Source organism: Entelurus aequoreus, linkage group LG21 (genome assembly GCF_033978785.1).
Source record: "Entelurus aequoreus isolate RoL-2023_Sb linkage group LG21, RoL_Eaeq_v1.1, whole genome shotgun sequence".
Taxonomy (NCBI): domain Eukaryota; kingdom Metazoa; phylum Chordata; class Actinopteri; order Syngnathiformes; family Syngnathidae; genus Entelurus; species Entelurus aequoreus.
The window spans coordinates 225,001-247,486 of record NC_084751.1 but is presented as its reverse complement, the minus strand read 5'-3'; the positions used below and the strand labels follow the sequence as shown (position 1 = coordinate 247,486).

The 22,486-nt window shown below is 38.3% G+C and overlaps 1 protein-coding gene across 5 annotated transcripts in view; it reads right to left on the bottom strand.

Moving 5' to 3' along the window:
* Positions 1-3,013: 3,013 nt before the first annotated feature.
* Positions 3,014-22,486, bottom strand: part of LOC133639027 (coronin-1C-A-like) — a 23,891-nt gene continuing 4,418 nt past the window's right edge. For 3 of the 5 annotated variants that reach the window (XM_062032088.1, XM_062032090.1, XM_062032091.1), the window contains exons 2-11: positions 20,301-20,500; positions 18,125-18,247; positions 15,890-16,019; positions 15,552-15,733; positions 15,315-15,434; positions 9,820-9,924; positions 9,606-9,751; positions 9,368-9,425; positions 7,230-7,481; positions 3,014-3,798 (exon numbers count right to left, since the gene is read on the bottom strand). In XM_062032088.1, the coding sequence (XP_061888072.1) occupies positions 3,676-3,798; positions 7,230-7,481; positions 9,368-9,425; positions 9,606-9,751; positions 9,820-9,924; positions 15,315-15,434; positions 15,552-15,733; positions 15,890-16,019; positions 18,125-18,247; positions 20,301-20,500 (1,439 nt within the window). In that variant the 3' untranslated portion in view covers positions 3,014-3,675. Of the gene's footprint in view, positions 3,799-7,229; positions 7,482-9,367; positions 9,426-9,605; positions 9,752-9,819; positions 9,925-15,314; positions 15,435-15,551; positions 15,734-15,889; positions 16,020-18,124; positions 18,248-20,300; positions 20,501-20,611; positions 20,631-22,486 lie in introns of those variants that run through there. The other 2 variants (XM_062032092.1, XM_062032089.1) reach the window with 2 other exon arrangements.

Genomic DNA, 22,486 nt, shown 5'->3' with positions numbered 1-22,486 from the left:
CACAAAATTTCATCAAATCTCATCAGAAAATGTCTTCAAATGTCATCAGAAAATTTCGTCAAATGTCATCAGAAAATTTCGTCAAATGTCATCAGAAAATTTCATTAAATGTCATCAGAAAATTTCATCAAATGTCATCAGGAAATTTCGTCAAATCTCATCAGAAAATGTTGTCAAATCTCATCAGAAAATTTCATCAAATCTCATCAGAAAACTTCATCAATTCTCATCAAAAAAATTTATAAAACCTCATCACAAAATTTCGTCAAATCTCTTTAGAAAATGTCATCAAATCTCACCAGAAAATTTCATCAAATGTCATCAGAAAATTTCGTCAAATCTCATCAGAAAATTTCATCAAATGTCATCAGAAAATTTCGTCAAATGTCATCAGAAAGTTTCGTCAAATCTCATCAGAAAATGTTGTCAAATCTCATCAGAAAATGTCAAATCTCATCAGAAAATGTTGTCAAATCTCATCAGAAAATGTCAAATCTCATCAGAAAATGTTGTCAAATCTTATCAGAAAATGTCAAATCTCATCAGAAAATGTCGTCAAATCTTATCAGAAAATGTTGTCAAATCTCATCAAAAAATGTCAAATCTCATCAGAAAATGTTGACAAATCTCATCACAAAATGTCAAATCTCATCAGAAAATGTTGACAAATCTCATCAGAAAATGCTGTCAAATCTCATCAGAAAATGTCATCAAATCTCATCAGAAAATCTTAGTCAAATCTCATCAGAAAATGTTGTCAAATCTCATCAGAAAATGTTGTCAAATCTCATCAGAAAATTTTGTCAAATCTCATCAGAAAATTTCATCAGAAAATGTCATCAGAAAATTTCGGCAAATGTCATCAGAAAATGTCATCAAATCTCATCAGAAAATTTCATCAAATCTCATCAGAAAATTTCGTCAAATGTCATCAGAAAATTTCATCAAATCTCATCAGAAAATTTCGTCAAATCTCATCAGAAAATTTCATCAAATCTCATCAGAAAATTTCGTCAAATGTCATCAGAAAATTTCATCAAATCTCATCAGAAAATTTCGTCAAATGTCATCAGAAAATTTCATCAAATCTCATCAGAAAATTTCCTGACTTAAAACACACACACACAGACAGGAAGGAGGAATATAAAACTGATGGTTTGGCTTCTCCAAGTTAGGAGACACATTTTTTGACTTGACCTCCTCCAGGTACTGCAGTCCTGTATAATGACGCTCGCTTGTAATAAAGCAACTTTTTGTTCAGCAAAGCGTCCCCAACGTCTCTTTTGATCCAGCCGCACTGCCGTGTTGCCCTTCTGCCCGGAAGGGGGTGGCAAGACCAGAAATACACATCAAACCGTAGTTGTTGGCAGGTATGGCAAAGAGACGGGTCAAGATTTTAACACATTGTAGGTCGGAAAAAACAAAGAAAAACTGAAAATATATTTTTTTATATTTACAGTGATAAGACAGATTTCTGACTATAGACGGAAAAATCACATGCCTGAATTTGATAGAAGATTCCATTAAAAAAAAAGTTTTTAGGCCATCTTCATACAACTAGAAGATTTTTCTAACCTGTAACCTGTTCATTGTGTGAAGGCTCCAAAGCATTCACACATAGTTTTTATTAAACTTCTTCTTCTTCTCCAGATTTTGGCACGCTCCACCTTCCAAATTTTTCACCCGATTCAAACCGTTCCGACTTCAAACTGCTCAGCCTATTCGGGAATCGCGGGCTTTCCCTTGGCTAATTCCAAAAATTCCCAGATTACCCAGAATTCCAGGTTTTCTGGGACATTTTTCCCATTTAAAATGAATTGGCCATTTTTCAAACTTGCACCATTTCCAAATGTTTTAACCTATTCAAACCATTCCACTCATCCTGGACATTCAAACTATATTTTTTCCAAGTTCCAGAAAATTCCAGGATTTTCCAAAGCCCTAACTATTTCCACCCTTTTTTCTGTCGACTACTCCTTCCACATTTTTCAACCCATTTCAACCATTCCACTGTCAAATCATTCCTCCTCTTAATCAGGACAAAAAAACGTTGTTTTGTGAAATGGAAAAATTCCCGGTTTTCCCGAAATTCCGTAATACCATTTCTCAATTAAAAATGTAACTACTTCAACATTTCTCGACCGATTTGAAAAATTCCAACACCCACCATTTCAACTCATTCAAAACATACACATTTTTTTAAATTACCATTTTCGAAAAAATGCCCTTTTCCCGGAATTCCCAAATTTTCATGTAATTCCCATTGAAATGAATGGGACATTTTTCAAAGTTCCACAACTCTTACATTTGTTATCCGATTCAAACCATTCCAATTTCAAAATATAGACTATTCAACATTCAAACTATTCTTGCATTCATACTACATTCAGTCAGAATTTCATTTCAACTTCAGCATTGGAGTTTTCACACGCAATTCCTTCAGGAATTGCCTTATCTAGTTATAATTATTTTACCAAATAACAAATTGCAAGAATCGTGTTGAATTAAGAATCAATTTTGAATCGAATGGTCACTTTGGGAATCCGATCGAAACGTTAGATGCCCAAAGATTCACACCCCAATGAAAGGCCTTGATTTTGTTTGAGGCCACAACAAGGTGCAAGACGTAATGAGCTGTAAATAAATGATAAATGGGTTATACTTGTATAGCGCTTTTCTACCTTCAAGGTACTCAAAGCGCTTTGACAGTATTTCCACATTCACACACACATTCACACACTGATGGAGGGAGCTGCCATGCAAGGCGCTAACCAGCACCCATCAGGAGCAAGGGTGAAGTGTCTTGCCCAAGGACACAACGGACGTGACTAGGATGGTAGAAGGTGGGGATTGAACCCCAGTAACCAGCAACCCTCCAATTGCTGGCACAGCCACTCTATCAACTTTGCCACGCCGTCCCCCTGTAATGTTTATTATGATGGCTGTCACAGGTGCATCATAGTAAGAGGGCAGTTTGTGGTATTCAAGAAGAAAAAAAATGCTTGTTTTTGAGTGTAAAATCTTTATTATGTGCACAAAACTTTCCGTCTACGAGCTGTGTGTGTGGCGGTGGTCCCTCCCCGACACCGAGTACGCACCAGACAGGGCGAGGCTTGCATGGTTTGACCCTTAACAGTGACACCAGGCACCACTACAACCTTTACAAAGCCAACCACTGCCAACAACACCACCCAGCTCTAAAGAAAGTTGACATTTTCAAGCCCACAGGATGACAAGATCCACATTCATAAATCTGATCTTTAGCAAAGAACTAACTGGTGGGCGAGATAAAACACGTTAAAAAAAACCCAAAACAGATTGACCTGGAATGTACAACAGGACAGAAAAGTCAAAAGCAGTGCATGAAACTGCACACAATCCATATTTGGCAACACAAAGAAGATGAGAGGAAATACTGCTGCTACATACAACCTTTCAGCACAACTTAGAACAAAAACAAAATAACGTAAGACTTTCTTTCAATAAAAATACTTCATTTTTCCGTTTGTGTCATGGCGGCAGCTGTGAAGGGCGGGGAGACAAAGTGTGATAGTGGTGGGGGGAGGGGGGGGAAATGTTCATCTTGGAATGCAGACCTGGCCTCGCTGCAGTCATGGCCGGCAAAATCTCGGTCTGGTAAGGGGGAAGGCAGGGGGTGTGGGGGATATCTGCGACTTACATGGCGACCTTGGCGACCTGCTCTTCCAGTCTGGCGATACGACGGTCCTGAAGGATGACGCGGTCCCGCAGGGACTTGAACTCCCTGAGCATCTCCTCCAGCTTGTCCTCCATCTTCTGCTGAAAAAACACACCACACACCAGTAATACTTCCAACTTCAGTGGCTTTTCGTGAAAAAATTGAATCTATACACTACCGTTCAAAAGTTTGGGGTCACCCAAACAATTTTGTGGAATAGCCTTCATTTCTAAGAACAAGCATAGACTGTCGAGTTTCAGATGAAAGTTCTCTTTTTCTGGCCATTTTGAGCGTTTAATTGACCCCACAAATGTGATGCTCCAGAAACTCAATCTGCTCAAAGGAAGGTCAGTTTTGTAGCTTCTGTAACGAGCTAAACTGTTTTCAGATGTGTGAACATGATTGCACAAGGGTTTTCTAATCACCAATTAGCCTTCTGAGCCAATGAGCAAACACATTGTACCATTAGAACACTGGAGTGATAGTTGCTGGAAATAGGCCTCTATACACCTATGTAGATATTGCACCAAAAACCAGACATTTGCAGCTAGAATAGTCATTTACCACATTAGCAATGTATAGAGTGTATTTCTTTAAAGTTAAGACTAGTTTAAAGTTATCTTCATTGAAAAGTACAGTGCTTTTCCTTCAAAAATAAGGACATTTCAATGTGACCCCAAACTTTTGAACGGTAGTGTATATAAATTTGATACTTTTCAAAATAAAGCGGGACCACAAAAAAAATGTAATATTATGATACACAACATTTCTTATAGCAATCAAAGAACAAGTTTGGCCTTAAATAAAATAGTGAACATACTAGACAACTTGTCTTTTACTAGTAAGTAAACAAACAAAGACTCCTAATTAGTCTGCTGATGTATGCAGTAACATATTGTGTCGGCTGGCAGCTGTGGGGGGCGTCGACCGCCCGGTGCTATACATCAGTCGAAAACTCTCCGGTGGGCGGACGGTGCCCTCCGGTACTACCTCCTGGGGTGGAGTAGGCGCGGCCGGACAGCTTCCCGGCCTGAGTCTGGCGGTGGAGGTATGTGGAGGGGGGGCGTGGCCTGCGGGGCTGCCGCGGAGCGGGGTGTGCAAGGACCGGCCTCGAAGACAGCGGCAGGTGAGTAGATTGCCCAGCTGGGCCTTGTTGTCTAATCACCTGTCGCCTTTATTAGCAGCAGCTGGGACGAGACAAGTTGTTGGAGTTGGAGCCAGAGAGACGCACACACGGATGAGACAGAGACTGCTGGAAAGCAATTCTGACATATACACTACCGTTCAAAAGTTTGGGGTCACATTGAAATGTCCTTATTTTTGAAGGAAAAGCACTGTACTTTTCAATGAAGATAACTTTAAACTAGTCTTAACTTTAAAGAAATACACTCTATACATTGCTAATGTGGTAAATGACTATTCTAGCTGCAAATGTCTGGTTTTTGGTGCAATTTCTACATAGGTGTATAGAGGCCCATTTCCAGCAACTATCACTCCAGTGTTCTAATGGTACAATGTGTTTGCTCATTGGCTCAGAAGGCTAATTGATGATTAGAAAACCCTTGTGCAATCATGTTCACACATCTGAAAACAGTTCAGCTCGTTACAGAAGCTACAAAACTGACCTTCCTTTGAGCAGATTGAGTTTCTGGAGCATCACATTTGTGGAGTCAATTAAACGCTCAAAATGGCCAGAAAAAGAGAACTTTCATCTGAAACTCGACAGTCTATTCTTGTTCTTAGAAATGAAGGCTATTCCACAAAATTGTTTGGGTGACCCCAAACTTTTGAATTGATGATTTCTGCTTGTGGTGTGCATCCGCATTTTTTCAACGCAAAAAATGTGCTTTGGCTCAAAAAAGGTTAAAAAACCCTGGTCTACCATATATGGAGATATTGACTGACATAACAAAGGCAAAATATGTCACTAACGCATCAAATTCCTAACGGCTCGTTTGGAAAGTGGCAAAAGGGTTTATTCAAATCTCTGCCACGCCTCCATAGTTTGCATCTGAGAAGCAAGCGTTTCCCAGCATGTGGCCAAAATCTAAAGTTTTTTTTTTAACAGTAGTATAAAAAATATATACCGTATTTTTCGAAGTATAAGTCGCTCCGGAGTATAAGTCGCACTGGCCGAAAATGCATAATAAAGAAGGAAAAAAACATATATAAGTCGCACTGGAGTATAAGTCGCAATTTTTGGGGAAATGTATTTGCTAAAAGCCAACACCAAGAATAGACATTTGAAAGGCAATTTAAAATAAATAAAGAATAGTGAGCAACAGGCTGAATAAGTGTACGTTATATGAGGCATAAATAACCAACTGAGAACGTGCCTGGTATGTTAACGTAACATATTATGGTAAGAGTCATTCAAATAACTATAACATATAGAACATGCTATACGTTTACCAAACAATCTGTCACTCCTAATCGCTAAATCCCATGAAATCTTATACGTCTAGTCCAGGGGTCGGCAACCCAAAATGTTAAAAGAGTCATTTTGGACCAAAAATACAAAAACAAATCTGTCTGGAGCCGCAAAAAGTTAAAAGCCATATTACATACAGACAGTGTGTCATGAGATATAAATTGAATTAAGATAACTTAAAGGAAACTAAATTACCTCAAATATACCTACAAATGAGGCATAATGTAGCAATATGTACTTATAGATAGCCAAAATAGCATGTTAGCATCGATTAGCTTGCAGTCATGCAGTGACCAAATATGTCTGATTAGCACTCCACACAAGTCAATAACATCAACAAAACTCACCTTTGTGCATTCATGCACAACGTTAAAAGTTTGGTGGACAAAATGAAACAGAAAAAAAAGTGGCATAAAACACGTCCTAGAAAGTCTGAGAAAGTTATACATGTAAACAAACTACGGTGAGTTCAAGGACCGCCAAAATTAGTAGGACAAAACGGTGCTCGCCAAATACTCGAATCAGTGAAGCATGTTTAATATAAACAGTGTGCTTTATAACAATTAGGGAGGTTTGTGTCATGTTTGTCCTCCTACGGAAACCATATTAAAACAAAAAATATATTTTTTTCCCCTCATCTTTTTAAATTTTTCATACATTTATGAAAAAGCTCCAGAGAGCCACTAGGGCGGCGCTAAAGAGCCGCATGCGGCTCTAGAGCCGCGGGTTGCCGACCCCTGGTCTAGTCTCTTACGTGAATGAGCTAAATAATATTATTTGATATTTTACGGTAATGTGTTAATATTTTCACACATAAGTCGCTCCTGAGTATAAGTCGCACTCCTGGCCAAACTATGAAAAAAACTGCGACTTATAGTCCGAAAAATACGGTAATAATGAAATGCATAGACAATTGTACAATAATATCATGAGGTGAATCCCATTTATAATCATAAATGATACAAGCGGCCCTCTGAGGATACTGAAATGTGGCCCTCAATGAAAACAAGTTTGACGCCCCTGATGTTATTTGAGGAACTTGGTCATGGGGGCCGAACGCGTTTCATTTGATTGACACCTGTGTTTTAGGAGATCACTCACTGTCGATTGCTGCGCGGGCGCATGAGAGACGTGCTTCTGGACGATCGAGACGTTCTCCGCCTTTGTGGCCGCTTTGTTCTCCAGGACGTTCGACTTGACCACTTTCAGATCGCGGCCCTTGGTTGGGACGTAGCCGTCCTTGAGCGAGATCAGGATGGGACCCCCGTTTTTGCCGGCGAACCACCCCTCCGCCTCCAGGGCGGGGTCCGGGCCCGCCGTGTCTGGGTACAGGTCGTCCTGGAAGAGGTCCGACTGGGGAAGAGCACGCAGGACAAGAAGTGTAAGATGTACCAGTGAGTGAAAGTGCGTCACAAACTAATATCCTTCCGATTGCAGTAAAAAAACAAGTATTGGATGATCAAATCTCCAAAATAATCTCTGATATAAGCAGTCGTGCAGCGTGTTTACTTGTGCAAAGATATACAGACACTTAGCATCTAATAAGCACACATGGTTGGTCTTTACTTGCATTTTCTCAATTCTTATACAAAAACTAACCATGGTAGGTTGTAAGCTAATGGGACCAGCAGCTACATAACAGCTAAGCACACCGTAGCACACAAGCTAGATATATGCAATAAGTGTCATTAATTGAACAAAATTGCAGTCTAAAACATCACATTTGTCAATAAGACAAGTATTAAATAAATAGAGTTGCATATTACTTACACATACAGTCTCCAAGACAGAAGCCTACCACAAAGTATCCAGTAACAAACGTGTCCGCACCATTCAACCTACTGCTACATGAGCATAACTTAATGAATTATTGTGACTAGAGATGTCCGATAATGGCTTTTTTGCCGATATCCGATATTCCTATATTGTCCAACTCTTAATTACCGATTCCGATATCAACCGATACCGATATATACAGTCGTGGAATTAACACATTATTATGCCTAATTTTGTTGTGATGCCCCGCTGGATGCATTAAACAATGTAACAAGGTTTTCCCAAAATAAATCAACTCAAGTTATGGAAAAAAATGCCAACATGGCTCTGCCATATTTATTATTGAAGTCACAAAGTGCATTATTTTTTTTTAACATGCCTCAAAACAGCAGCTTGGAATTTGGGACATGCTCTCCCTGAGAGAGCATGAGGAGGTTGAAGTGGGCGGGGTTGAGGTGGGGGGGTAGGAGGGGGTGTATATTGTAGCGTCCCAGAAGAGTTAGTGCTGCAAGGGGTTCTGGGTATTTGTTCTGTTGTGTTTATGTTGTGTTACGGTGCGGATGTGTTTGTCATTCTTGTTTGGTGTGGGTTCACAGTGTGGCGCATATTTGTAACAGTGTTAAAGTTGTTTATACGGCCACCCTCAGTGTGACCTGTATGGCTGTTGACCAAGTATGCCTTGCATTCACTTGTGTGTGTGAAAAGCCGTAGGTATTATGTGATTGGGCCGGCACGCAAAGGCAGTGCCTTTAAGGTTTATTGGCGCTCTGTACTTCTCCCTACGTCCGTGTACCACTCCGTACAGCGGCGTTTTAAAAAGTCATATATTTTACTTTTTGAAACCGATACGATAATTTCCAATATTACATTTTAAAGCATTTATCGGCCCATGATATCGGTCGCCCGATATTATCAGACATCTCTAGATGTGACTGATTACTAATAAAAACTTAAGGACAGCATAAGTCTGCTTTTCATACAGTACCTACCATTGTTCTCTGACTAATATCACCACCAATATCAACATTCCACACTTCAAAATAATAAATTTGTGCTGATATCGTACCAGTTTAATATCGGTATCTGCTATTACTCAAGGCTCCAATATCGGTATCGTATTTAAAAAGTTGTATCGGGACACACCTTGTTATAATGATAAAATATAAACAAGATATTGAATCAAGTTATATACTGTATATACACACATATATATATATATATATATATATATATATATATATATATATATATATATATATATATATATATATATATATATATATATATATATATATATATATATATATATATATATATATATATTTTATTATTTAATATTATGAAAAATATGATACATATATGACTTGATTAGGTGATATCAACGATGGCTTCTGATCAAATAAATGCCTGATACTCTCTGCAGTTGAGCAAAAAACACCTAGCCACTTTATAAGGACAATTACCTTGCGCGGGACTGTCATGATGATTGGTTCGCATTTTCTCTCTTGTAATTTATAAAACCTGAAAAAAACATGAACAAAATCTGAATCAAAGTATGGCTGTGCAGCTGAGATAGGCTCCAGCACCCCCCGTGACTCCAAAAAGGACAACCGGTAGAAAATGGATGGATGGATGTTTTTTTTTTAGCTATAATGTTCAGCGTTTATTAGGAGTAATTTAACAACACTATTGCAGCCATACCTGGCAATTTCACATTTGTTGACATCCAGACCACGTTTGGGCATGTACCCCATGCCCCTCTGGGGCTCCTTGGTGGAGAAGGTGCTGAGGTAGTGGACGTACGGCGCCTCGTCCGTGATCTCAAAGTAGCGAATGCTGCTGTCGCCCTGAGGAAGAGTAGGAAAGGACTGTCAGGAGAGGGAGAAACGCCTGTTGGGGAGGACTCAACACTCACCTTTCCACACAGGTAGACTATATTGGTGTCTGGGTCAAAGAAGGGGAGCAGGACACCGTTGCTGGAGTCCATTTCCTGGACGCAAATGGGCTCGTCCATGTTGTCCTGGTGAGAAAAAACAACTACTTTTAGTTCAATTTCCTTCTGAACTACACTGCAAAAAGTCAGTGTTCAAAAACAAGAAGAAAAAAAATGAGGGGTATTTTATTTGAACTAAGCAAAATTATCTGCCAATACAACAAGAAAATTCGGCTTGTCAAGACTTTCCAAAACAAGTAAAATTAGCTAACCTCAATGAACCCCAAAATACCATAAAATAAGAATATTCTCACTAATAACAAGTGCACTTTTCTTGATAACATTTTTTTTAGACCTTTTTGCACAATATGTTGAAAAATATTCTTAAATTAGGAAAATGCTAGTGCCATTATCTTGACATAATGATATGCGCTCGGCATCATGATTTTTTTTTTCATGCTTGAAGAAATTCTTACTTTGAAAAAGCAGTTTTATACTTGTGAGTGTTGATGACCCAGCTTTGCAACACTTGATATTCTAGTTTCAAGCATGTTTTACTCAATACAGGTCATAAAATCTCAGCTACAAGCTGTAATATCTTACTGAGATAATTTAGGACCAAAACCCTTAAAACAAGTAAAACACTCTATAACATAAAATCTGCTTAGTGAGAAGAATTATCTTATCAGACAGAAAATAAGCAAATATCACCCTTTTTTGAAATATTTAATTTTACTTAGATTTCAGTTTTTGCAGTGTAGCCAGGATTTAATGCATTTTTTAACCCCTTGTTGGATGCATTTACTAGGAAAATAAACACCACGCCTCAAATAAACACTTCCCCTTTTTTGGCTGAGTTCTACTAATTAGTTGTAATTATTTGTAAATAACTAAAACCAGCATGTGTCGTAGTAGTGTTCCAGAGCAAACAGTACATCAAATACACAGTAGTACAAATAAAGGCCTCTGAAATGAGAGCTGTCCAATCAATGACTGCAGCTCGATTTTATTGACCCTCGGCATTTTCTAAAGAGAAAAATATTTCATTATTAATGAGGTGTATTTTTAGAATATCACACTCATTTGGGTTGTCATATATAACAAAATTTGTGTGTGAATGTACAAATAGTGCCAAAGCGCTCGGAGTACCTTGAAGGTAGAAAAGCGCAAGTATAACCCATTAACCAATCATTACAATGTTAATATGTTGCTGTCAAATAGTTTGGCATAAATCGACCTACATTGGATTGGTTTGAGCATGTCTTTAGCACATAATTATCAGAACGCCCGCAATACCGGGAGGAGATGCAAACATAATATTTTAGTGCTCGCAAATGTGATTAATCTATTCTAGACCAGGCCTGGGCAATTATTTTGACTCGGGGGGCCAAATTTGGAAAAAAAAAATGTCTCTGGGGGCCGGTATATCTTATTTTTAGGAACACTAGTACAAAACCTCACAATAATGTCTGATTAAATGCTAAAAACGTTATGACAGACCACCTTAAAGAACGGAATGGAATTTTACATTTTTTTTACTGAATGAGACACCCAGAATGTACATGAAAATAAAGAATGTGGGATTTACAATATTAACTATGAAGGATAAAACACTGAAAATTGACAACATATGAACGTCACACCCCCTCTCCATCCACATATTTTACAATCAAGCGAAACGCACTAAAAATGCAACAAACATAGCGAAATATGAACGCGAAAAAACAAAAATAAATACACCTACAATCTAATATATCTGATACATCACTAAGCTTTGTAACTTTGTTGTAAAAATCTCCTTCCGCGTCTGTCCCTGACACCCACATTTCAGGCTGGCCGCTATGGAAACAGTCAGTTACTAGTTAGATTACCATAGTAACTAATTAGATTACCATAGTAACTAGTATATCATGCAAAATTGCAGATTCCAAACATTGAAATACTTGATATAGTTGAAGACTTACGGTCATTAGAAAACATCACTGCATATCATAATGGCAGCTACACTTTCCATCTTAAAGATCGAAAACAATTATTTGGGGATGTCCGGCGGGCCAGATTGAAAAGCTTAAGCATGTGGCCCCCGGGCCTTAATTGGCCCAGGTCCGATCTAGACTGAAACTGTGGTCGCTGTTTTGCGTGGGTATTTAAAAAGTACCTGCCAACTGGCAGAGTTCCGCACAAATTCAGCAGTATCATTTTATAGCTGCTGGATGACTTAAGGGGCTAATTAAAATGAATACAAATGTATTCGTTTTAGTGTCTTTAATTTTTTCCTAATGCGGTTCATATTTGTTTTCGTATGAAAAAAGCTTAATGAAAAATGCATTTTCTTTTGTCTGGTAGGTTAAAAGTAGATTCTGTTGTTTAGATCGCACTTCTCTGTATCACCAGAAAAGGTGGTACATATTATATTTGTGTGCTGCATATTCTGCAACAGCACAGGTTAGACCATGATGTCATGAATGTGGACGGAAATGTGTCTCCATGGGCGCGGCCCTATACAGTACATGCAAAAACCTCATTTGAATGGGGAGGTCTACTCCACTTTTGCACTTGTTATCAATTGGGCCTGATCTACTAAGATCCGAATACCATGCGCTAAACAGCGTATGCCGACTAGAAAATAGCGTGCACTATTAGTGGGCGTGTTGCGGTTGATCTAAAACTATGTGTACAATTGACAATAAGTGCAAAAGGGATGCTGACCGCTCTATTTAGATGAGGTTTTTGCATGTACAACTGGCTGGTGCCAGGGAAACACTCATTTCCCTCCACATTCATGTTATTGTGCACTCCAAACTGTGTGCACAATAACACATCTATTATTTGTAGCATATTTTCTGCAATATAAAACACAATTTATACACAACAAACTATTTTGAGCATGCTGATACTCTGCAGGGAGGCGGTGGACTATCACAACCCTGCATTGCATTTATGCGTCTGGAATGATCCAAACGCAAGGAAATGCTTATTGCAAGACGTTTTTCATACCGAAGACATATTCTAATATATTTCCGAAATAAAAAAACTAACAGCATGGAGAAAAACGCCAATACACCAATACGCATAAATTGAATACAAGTATATTGCTAAATAGACGCTATGTCCAAATATGTTGACACACACAGAATTCTCTGTCCGTCGTCTCTGTCTTTGCAGTACGATCACTTCCTTTCTCACAGCCGTGCGCGTAACTGTGCCAGTTTGCATAAAGATTTCAGATGTACTCATTAAAGATGCAAAATAGCACCAGCAGCCTTGATAAATCACATTGCGAGTGCTGAATAATGATATTTGCATCTCCTCCTCTCAGTGCTGTGGGGCTTTCTGATGATCAGCATATATTCTGCAAATGGATTGTGCTCTGTATTTGGCACACTTAAAAGCATACTTGCCAACCTTGAGACCTCCGAATTCGGGAGATGGGGGGTTGAGGTGGGCGGGGTTAGGGGGGGGCGGGGTTTGGTGGTAGCAGGGGTGTATATTGTAGCGTCCCGGAAGAGTTAGTGCTGCAAGGCATTCTGGGTATTTGTTCTGTTGTGTTACAGTGTGGATGTTCTCCCAAAATGTGTTTGTCATTCTTGTTTGGTGTGGGTTCACAGTGTGGCGCAAATTTGTAACAGTGTTAAAGTTGTTTATACGTCCACCTTCAGTGTGACCTGTATGGCTGTTGATCAAGTATGCCTTGCAGTCACTTGTGTGTGTGAAAAAACCGCATATATTATGTAACTGGGTCGGCACGCTGTTTGAATGGAAGATAAGCGAACGTGACGACAGGTTGTAGAGGACGCTAAAGACAGTGTCTTTAAGGCATGCCCCCAATATTGTTGTCCGGGTGGAAATCGGGAGAAATTCGGGAGAATGGTTGCCCTGGGAGATTTTCGGGAGGGGCACTGAAATTCGGGAGTCTCCCGGGAAAAATCGGGAGGGTTGGCAAGTATGCTTAAAAGACCCAAATACAAAAGATTAGTGGATCAGCTTTGCGTGCGCTATCAAGTTTGCACGTGTTTTGATACACGCAAACCTTGAGTAGATCCCCTGCAGTAGTGCTCGCAATTTTTTACCTTATGCACGCTATTTAGAACTTATTTGGATCAGAGCAGATCAGGCCCAAAATGCATTTAGCATCATTCAATCTTTCTGTTTGCAGCCCGTTCTGTTGGGGTAATGCAGGGGTCACCAACGCGGTGCCCGCGGGCACCAGGTAGCCCGTAAGGACCAGATGAGTAGCCCGCTGGCCTGTTCTAAAAATAGCTCAAATAGCAGCACTTACCAGTGAGCTGCCTCTATTTTTTTAATTTTATTTATTTACTAGCAAGCTGGTATCGCTTTGCCTGACATTTTTAATTCTAAGAGAGACAAAACTCAAATAGAATTTGAAAATCCAAGAAAATATTTTAAAGACTTGGTCTTCAATTGTTTAAATAAATTCATTATTTTTTTTACTTTGCTTCTTATAACTTTCAGAAAGACAATTTTAGAGAAAAAATACAACCTTAAAAATGATTTTAGGATTTTTAAACACATATACCTTTTTACCTTTTAAATTCCTTTCTCTTCTTTCCTGACAATTTAAATCAATGTTCAAGTAATTTTTTTTATTTTATTGTAAAGAATAGTAAATACATTTTGATTTAATTCTTCATTTTAGCTTCTGTTTTTTTGACGAAGAATATTTGTGAAATATTTCTTCAAACTTATTATGATTAAAATTCAAAAAAATTATTCTGGCAAATCTAGAAAATCTGTAGAATCAAATTTAAATCTTATTTCAAAGTCTTTTGAATTTCTTTTAAAAAATTTGTTCTGGAAAATCTAGAAGAAATAATGATTTGTCTTTGTTAGAAATATAGCTTGGTCCAATTTGTTATATATTCTAACAAACTGCAGATTGGATTTTAACCTATTTAAAACATGTCATCAAAATTCTAAAATTAATCTTAGTCAGGAAAAATTACTAATTATGTCCCATAAATTATTTTTGTTATTTTTTCAAAAAGATTCGAATTAGCTAGTTTTTCTCTTCTTTTTTTCGGTTGAATTTTGAATTTTAAAGAGTCGAAATTGAAGATAAACTATGTTTCAAAATTTGATTGTCATTTTTTTTCGTGTTTTCTCCTCTTTTAAACCGTTCAATTAAGTGTAAATATCATTAATTATTAATAATAACATAGAGTTGAAGGTAAATTGAGAAAATTGGCTATTTCTGGCAATTTATTTAAGTGTGTATCAAACTGGTAGCCCTTCGCATTAATCAGTACCCAAGAAGTAGCTCTTGGTTTCAAAAAGGTTGGTGACCCCTGGGGTAATGTGTTATGTTCATCACAGCAGGCTCTATGTTGCACTACAGCACCCCCAAGTGGACACGTGTGTCTTTTGCAAATGAAAAAATTTGTCCTGGCCGGGGCACTCTTTTCCCAGACTTAGTTATTAAGGTTGGATAAAAGTTTTTGGGGGAGAAAATGACATACAGCTTTCCATAGCGCAAGCTGGCGCTCGCTCATGCGGCTGAATCCAGTGGTGAAAATCTTTCCGTCTGCTAAAAAGATTGCTCTCATTGGCCGGGCTCCCTCGTGGGCTTTGTCCTTCTCCTAAAAACAGAAAGGCACTCGTCAGACCAGGCGGGCGTCCACGTCTGCCGCCTCAATGCCACCACGGCTCAGAGGCAGACATTTTTCCACAGAGCCCCCCCTCTCCGCCGCACTCACCACGACGATCTTCTTTTTACGGGGGTCGATGACGCGGACCTTTTTGTCCTTGCAGGCGGTGCAGAGGAGGCTGCCGTTGCGGCTCCAGCTGACACTAAAGATAACGTCGGGATGCATGTCTTCCAGGTTGATCATGGCCTCGCCCGAGCCCACATTCCAGATGATGATCTGGTTGTCGCACCCTAAAGTGGACACATTAAAACATGGCATGTTGTGTTTATTTCGGGCTCACAAAAGGAGCGAGTGAGACAAGTGGACAGATTTAGAGCTCAGCTGCGCCAAAACGAACGGACGCACGGCACACCAAAGCCGGGGAAAATGTTTGACTTGGAGAGTACCTGCACTGAGCAGAACGTTGCGCGCTGTTGGATGCCAAGACACAATGCCCACCCTCTTGGAGTGGCCCTCCAAGACCACCACCGCCTCTGAGAGGGAAGACTCCAGACCCTTGTCAGGGATCTGCCAAACCTGGTCCAGAAGAAACAGAACATGTGTGTCCATTAACTGGTCCTAATCTACCTCAAACATTACAACAATCTAATATTCAAAACCAAATATATATTCACTGTAAACGCTTATTTTACAATAGTGACCAGGTGCATTGTCTGCCAAAGCAAATGGGAAATGAATTATATTTATATAGCGCTCTTTCTCTCGAGACTCAAAGAGCTTTATCTTGTGAAACCCATTATCTACATTTTTAAACAACATGCAAACCAGTGTGGGTGACACTGGGAGCAAGGTGGGTAAAGTGTCTTGCCCAAGGTCACAACGGCATGCGACTAAAATGGGGGAAGCTGGAATCAAACTTGCAACACTCTACCATCTGAGCCACGCCGCCCAAAAATACCACTAAATGACCGCCTGGGTGTCTAATTAGCATTAACATTAGAGATTGTTGAACTATTACCCCCTTGGTATGTTGGTTTGAGATAGTTACACGTGCACACACACACACACACACACACGTGCATATATATACGGTATATATATGTATACACACACACACACACACACACACACACATTTACATACACACACACATTTACATACACACACACAGATATATACATATACACACACAAACACACACATATATACATATTATCAATCAATCAATGTTTATTTATTTTATTTTATTTTATTTATTTATTATATTATATAGATACCGAATTTTTCGGACTATAAGTCGCAGTTTTTTTCATAGTTTGGCCGGGGGTGCGACTTATAATCAGGAGCGACTTATGTGTGAAATTATGAACACATTACCGTAAAATATCAAATAATATTATTTAGCTCATTCACGTAAGAGACTAGACGTATAAGATTTCATGGGATTTAGCGATTAGGAGTGACAGATTGTTTGGTAACTGTATAGCATGTTCTATATGTTATAGTTATTTGAATGACTCTCACCATAATATGTTACGTTAACATACCAGGCATGTTCTCAGTTGGTTATTTATGCCTCATATAACGTACACTTATTCAGCCTGTTGTTCACTATTCTTTATTTATTTTAAATTGCCATTCAAATGTCTATTCTTGGTGTTGGGTTTTATCAAATAAATTTCCCCAAAAAATGCGACTTATACTCCAGTGCGACTTATATGTTTTTTTCCTTCTTTATTATGCATTTTCGGCCGGTGCGACTTATACTTCGGAGCGACTTATACTCCGAAAAATACGGTATATACACAAACACATATACATACATATATAAATATAAATATATAAATACACATTCATATGTATACATACACACATATATATGTGTATATATATGCATATGAATGTATATGTTTAAATATATATATATATATATATATATATGTGTGTGTGTGTGTGTGTGTATATACTGTATATACAAATATATATACACTTACACACAAACAGTGTCATCAAAGTGTGCAGTTTTTTTTACTAAAATAGGGACTATTGTCGAGGCTAGAACTTATTATTCATGTTAACATTGTTTCTTATGGGGAACTATGCTGTACTATACAAACTTTTCAGTTTGCGAACCATGCTGCAGAACCAATTAAGTTTGTAAATCGAGGTTCTACTGTAATTATAGTTGCATATTACTTACACATACAAAGTCTCCAAGGCAGAAGCACAATAAAAAGTATCTATTAATAAACATGTCCACATCATTCAACTTACCTATTGTGACCACTAGGTGTTGCCAAAAAACAAGTACCAATCCACTTCAACTTAAAGACATCATAAGTCCATTCCAGATGGTTAATACTAAATAGGTTAGTGTTTTTCATACCCACCATTGTTCTCTGAGTAATATCACCTAATTAAGCCTTTGCTAACATTCCACACGACAAAAAATAATCAATATATACTACGATTTGTGATTAATATCGCTATCGGCCAATACTCAAGGCTCCAATATCAGAGGTGAAAAAGTTGCACTGGGACATCCCTATTAAAAACCATAACAATATCAATAGTTGGCTGCAGTGTATAAATTACATATTTATAATACAGCTTACACAAAAATAAGCAGTCAATAACCGCAAAAAGTCATGTGACTGCTGCAAGGTGAATGCTGGGCTTACCATAACGGTGCAGTCCTCTGAGCCGCTGGCGATGACGAGATCGTTGTGAGGACACCAGTCGATGTCCAGCACCGGACCCGTGTGACCACACACTGTAGGAAAGACCTTGTCTATGCGGCCAGTCTGTAACACACAGCAGGACAGACCAAAATAGTTATATTAAAGTTAAAAAAAACAACCACCAAACCAGATGTCTAAAAGCGCTTCGCATCAGCATGTTCTGTGGCAAATCAGCTCCGATACATTGATTGAACAAAGCTGTCAATGATAACAGCAACCTGATATTTAAGGTCACTTCGTTTTGGGTTTGTAGTCTCAGAGCAGGCGTGGCATCTGTAAAGCTGATCGTCACAGTGGCGTTGAAAGACAAAGTGCTACTGAAGATTTTAGGGTGGACTTATTCCGAGTGAAACAAACATGACCAATTAAAATACTTTTTGTGCACCTGATGCGCTCTCCACAAGAGTAACCAAACAGCGTCAAACACTATATGAGGGAATAGGGCAGGGGTGTCCAACTCATTTTAGCTCAGGGGCCGCATGGAGGAAAATCTGTGCACAAACGGGCCGGACTATTAAAATCATGGCATTAAAACAAAAAAATCAAGACAACTTCAGATTGTTTTGTTTGTCTTACTTTGGACAAAAATAGAGCAAACACATTCTGAAAATATTACAATAAAAATATAGAAAAAAATAGTGGCAGCGGTAAAGTTTAGATCCATAAAGGAAAGAAGAAAGTGAATGAATATTTATAACTGAATACATTTACATATGCATAAAAATGTGTGTTTTTTTTGTGCTATTTTTTTAATGAATTAAGTAACGTTTATGACAGGGGTGTCCAAACTTTTTCCACTGAGGGCCGCACACTGAAAAATCAAAGCAAGTGGGGGCCATTTTGATATTTTTTATTTTAAAAACCAATACAATATATGTATAAAAAAGATACATTTAGGCCTCCACTCAGACTTGATCCCGGGGACCCCAAAAGGTTTTGGTCAAAAAAAATATTACAAATGTGTCATTATTTAGTATTATTATTATTATTCAAGGTTTAAATCTCTAGATCAACATTAGGTCTATCTGTCAATATAACGCTTTTAAAGATTTAAGTTGTATGCCATTTTTGTCAAGGAAAACCGTGTTTTTTTATGGAAAAAAACACAAAATATGCAATATTTTCCCCCAATAAAATTTTAAAGTGGAAAATTTGAGATTATATAATAATTGGAGTCTTAAAAAAATCAATAACTCATAACAACATTGATTTTAATTCATTATTTTTTTGAGCAATGACACTTTAAAAAAAAAAGTCCCACTAAAATTATTGGGGATCCAAAAGGGTACTGCTCAGTAAAGTTTAAAAAAATAAATCCAACATTTTTTTTAACTTTGACCACAATAGTCTCAAGATCAACTTCAGATCTATCCGTCAATTATAAGTTTTATTGTTGTTTATGTTTTGTTTGTTCGTTTTAGGCCCTTCTTTAAAAAACTTTGTTTTTTAAATGGCAACCAAAAAATATGCAACATTTTCCCCCCAAAATATCTCAAAGTGGAATATTTAATATGAAGTAAATGGAGCCTTGAATAGGTCAATAATTCATAATGACATTGATTTTGATTCATTATTCTTTTTTAAAGAAAGAAACAGCCTGCATGGCAGCTTTGTGTTATTAGAGTAAATAATGCAACATTTTCTTGTTACATTTCACCTGTTTGCTCTTTTATACCACTTTTTATGTTTTTTATTTTTTCTTCATCGTATTTTTAGAATGTGCCGTGGGGCCGTTAAAAAATTACCTGCGGGCCGCACTTTTGACACCCCTGGTTTATGACAACCTTTTTCCAAAACACAATATGGAATGTGAGATATAACAGGATAATGCATACATTTATCATTTGTTTTCAAAACGGTTACAAAAAAGTGGGACCCCATTTTTATGACTTGATGGGGCCCCTGGGACCCCATTTTGAAAATTCATAGCACCAACACTGATTGAGTATTGGTGCGTGCAAAACAGCAGCAGGCGGCTGTGGCCTGCGGGCCGGTTCCGATACTAATCAAATATCATCCCGGGGGCATATAATTCATTCGCCGGCCGAATCTGGCCCGCGGGCCTTGACTTTGACACATAGGGAATAGGGTGATAAGTCGACTTTTTATGACTCGCCTTGTGTAAAGGAAGGACAAGGAAGGCTCCGCCCCCGCTGGCCTCAATGATGATGGCGACAAATTTGGGGTTGACGGCGCAGAAGGAGCTGTCCCATGTTACCCTGGAGACGCGGATGTCGTCGTAGCACTGGTCGTTCCTCACCGCCTGGCCGAAGACGTGGCGAAACTTGCTCTGTCGCACAACTCGCCGCAACATGTCTGCAGCGGAAACAGTCGGTGTATTTAGTATCTTGTGAATGCAATGCAATGAAAACGTGATGCAAGCCATAGAAGACATAGCACAAGCATATTCTCACAGCTAATACGAACCTCCATGCTTTTGTTATTGACAAGAAAAATCACTACGTAATATCAGTAGTAACTGTAAAAAAAAAATAATCCATTGTTGTTTTTTTTACTTTTCAGGCATGTTTTGCAAGATAATTGGACATGGTTCAATTTGGGAACCATTTAAATCAGGGGTGTCAAACGTACGGCCCAGGTTTTATCCAACCCACGGGATGAGTTTGCCAAGTATAAAAATTAACCTGAAATTTTTGAATAAAAGAAACAGCTGTTCTAAATGTGTCCACTGGATGTCGCAATCGCAATTCTTTGTATCTTTGTAGATGATGCTACATATGTACAAAATAAACCACATGTTAGTACATCAGTCGAGGAAAATGATTAAACTACATAAATAACATACTGTAATTTGGTTTTGATATTATTTTTTTTATCTTGATGGATTGCAAATCAACACCAATGAGTGGACTGATGAACATTATCACACAACTTATTTAGAAAATATAAATAACAACAAATAAAGATCGAATATTATTAACTGCAACATCCTCATCGGCGGTCACTCGAACGAGTATGACGATCCTCCTGGTAGGGGTGTATCCCTTTATGGAGGATGCCTGTGCGTGACTTTGTTTAACGTTTGGAGACTGGTGCACAGACAGTCACCACACGATCCTTGACAGAATCGGGTCAGGGTCCAGTGGCATGGAGTCCAAGACGACTGGGGACCCTTTTCTGCTGCAGCCTTCTTCCGCCATCGCAGCCATTGTGGTAGTTCTTAAATCTACCGTCTTCCGCCTGCTCCGCCATGTACCGTATTTTTCGGACTATAAGTCGCAGTTTTTTTCATAGTTTGGCCGGGGGTGCGACTTATACTCAGGAGCGACTTATGTGTGAAATTATGAACACATTACCGTAAAATATCAAATAATATTATTTAGCTCATTCACGTAAGAGACTAGACGTATAAGATTTCATGCGATTTAGCGATTAGGAGTGACAGATTGTTTGGTAAACGTATAGCATGTATAACTGGGGGAATAACACTATGTGTTATAGTTATTTGAATGACTCTTACCATAATATGTTACGTTAACATACCAGGCACAATCTCAGTTGGTTATTTATGCGTCATATAACATACACTCCAGCCTGTTGTTCACTATTCTTTATTTATTTTAATTTGCCTTTCAAATGTCTATTCTTGGTGTTGGGTTTTATCAAATAAATTTCCCCCCAAAATGCGATTTTTACTCCAGTGCGACTTATATATGTTTTTTTCCTTCTTTATTATGCGTTTTCGGCCGGTGCGACTTATACTCCGGAGCGACTTATACTCCGAAAAATACGGTAAGTGTAAAAAAACCTCCAACAACATTATGATTTGTACAATTTCAGAATGTGCTAGCTCTATTTTTAAACAAGAAAACAATCTGAAGTTGTCTTTATTTTTAAGTTATCGTGCCGTGATTTTACCAGTCCGGGCCAACTTGGGAGTAGACTTTTCTCCATGTGGCCCCCGATCTAAAATGAGTTTGACACCCGAGATTTAAATGAACCCTCTTGTCAGTCCAACTTTGCAGGGACATTTAGGACTCCCTCTTGACTTAAATCAATCAGTTTTTCGTTTTTGCAGGACAACGTTTGCCCAACAGATGTGCAGGCAACATCTGCACCTGGCTACAACAATAGCGGCTAGCTGGCATTAGCATACATTAGCTACCACAATGCTAGGGAGCGTTTGTTAACTCATATCGTAACCGGTTGATTGAAGACAAGGGCGGTGTTATAATTTTGAAAATAAGACTCAAAACCTATTTTGTATTCTCCAAACCAGAATAATTATAACGCTAAAAATAAAACAAGTTGACTTATATTGTTTAGAATATTATAAATACG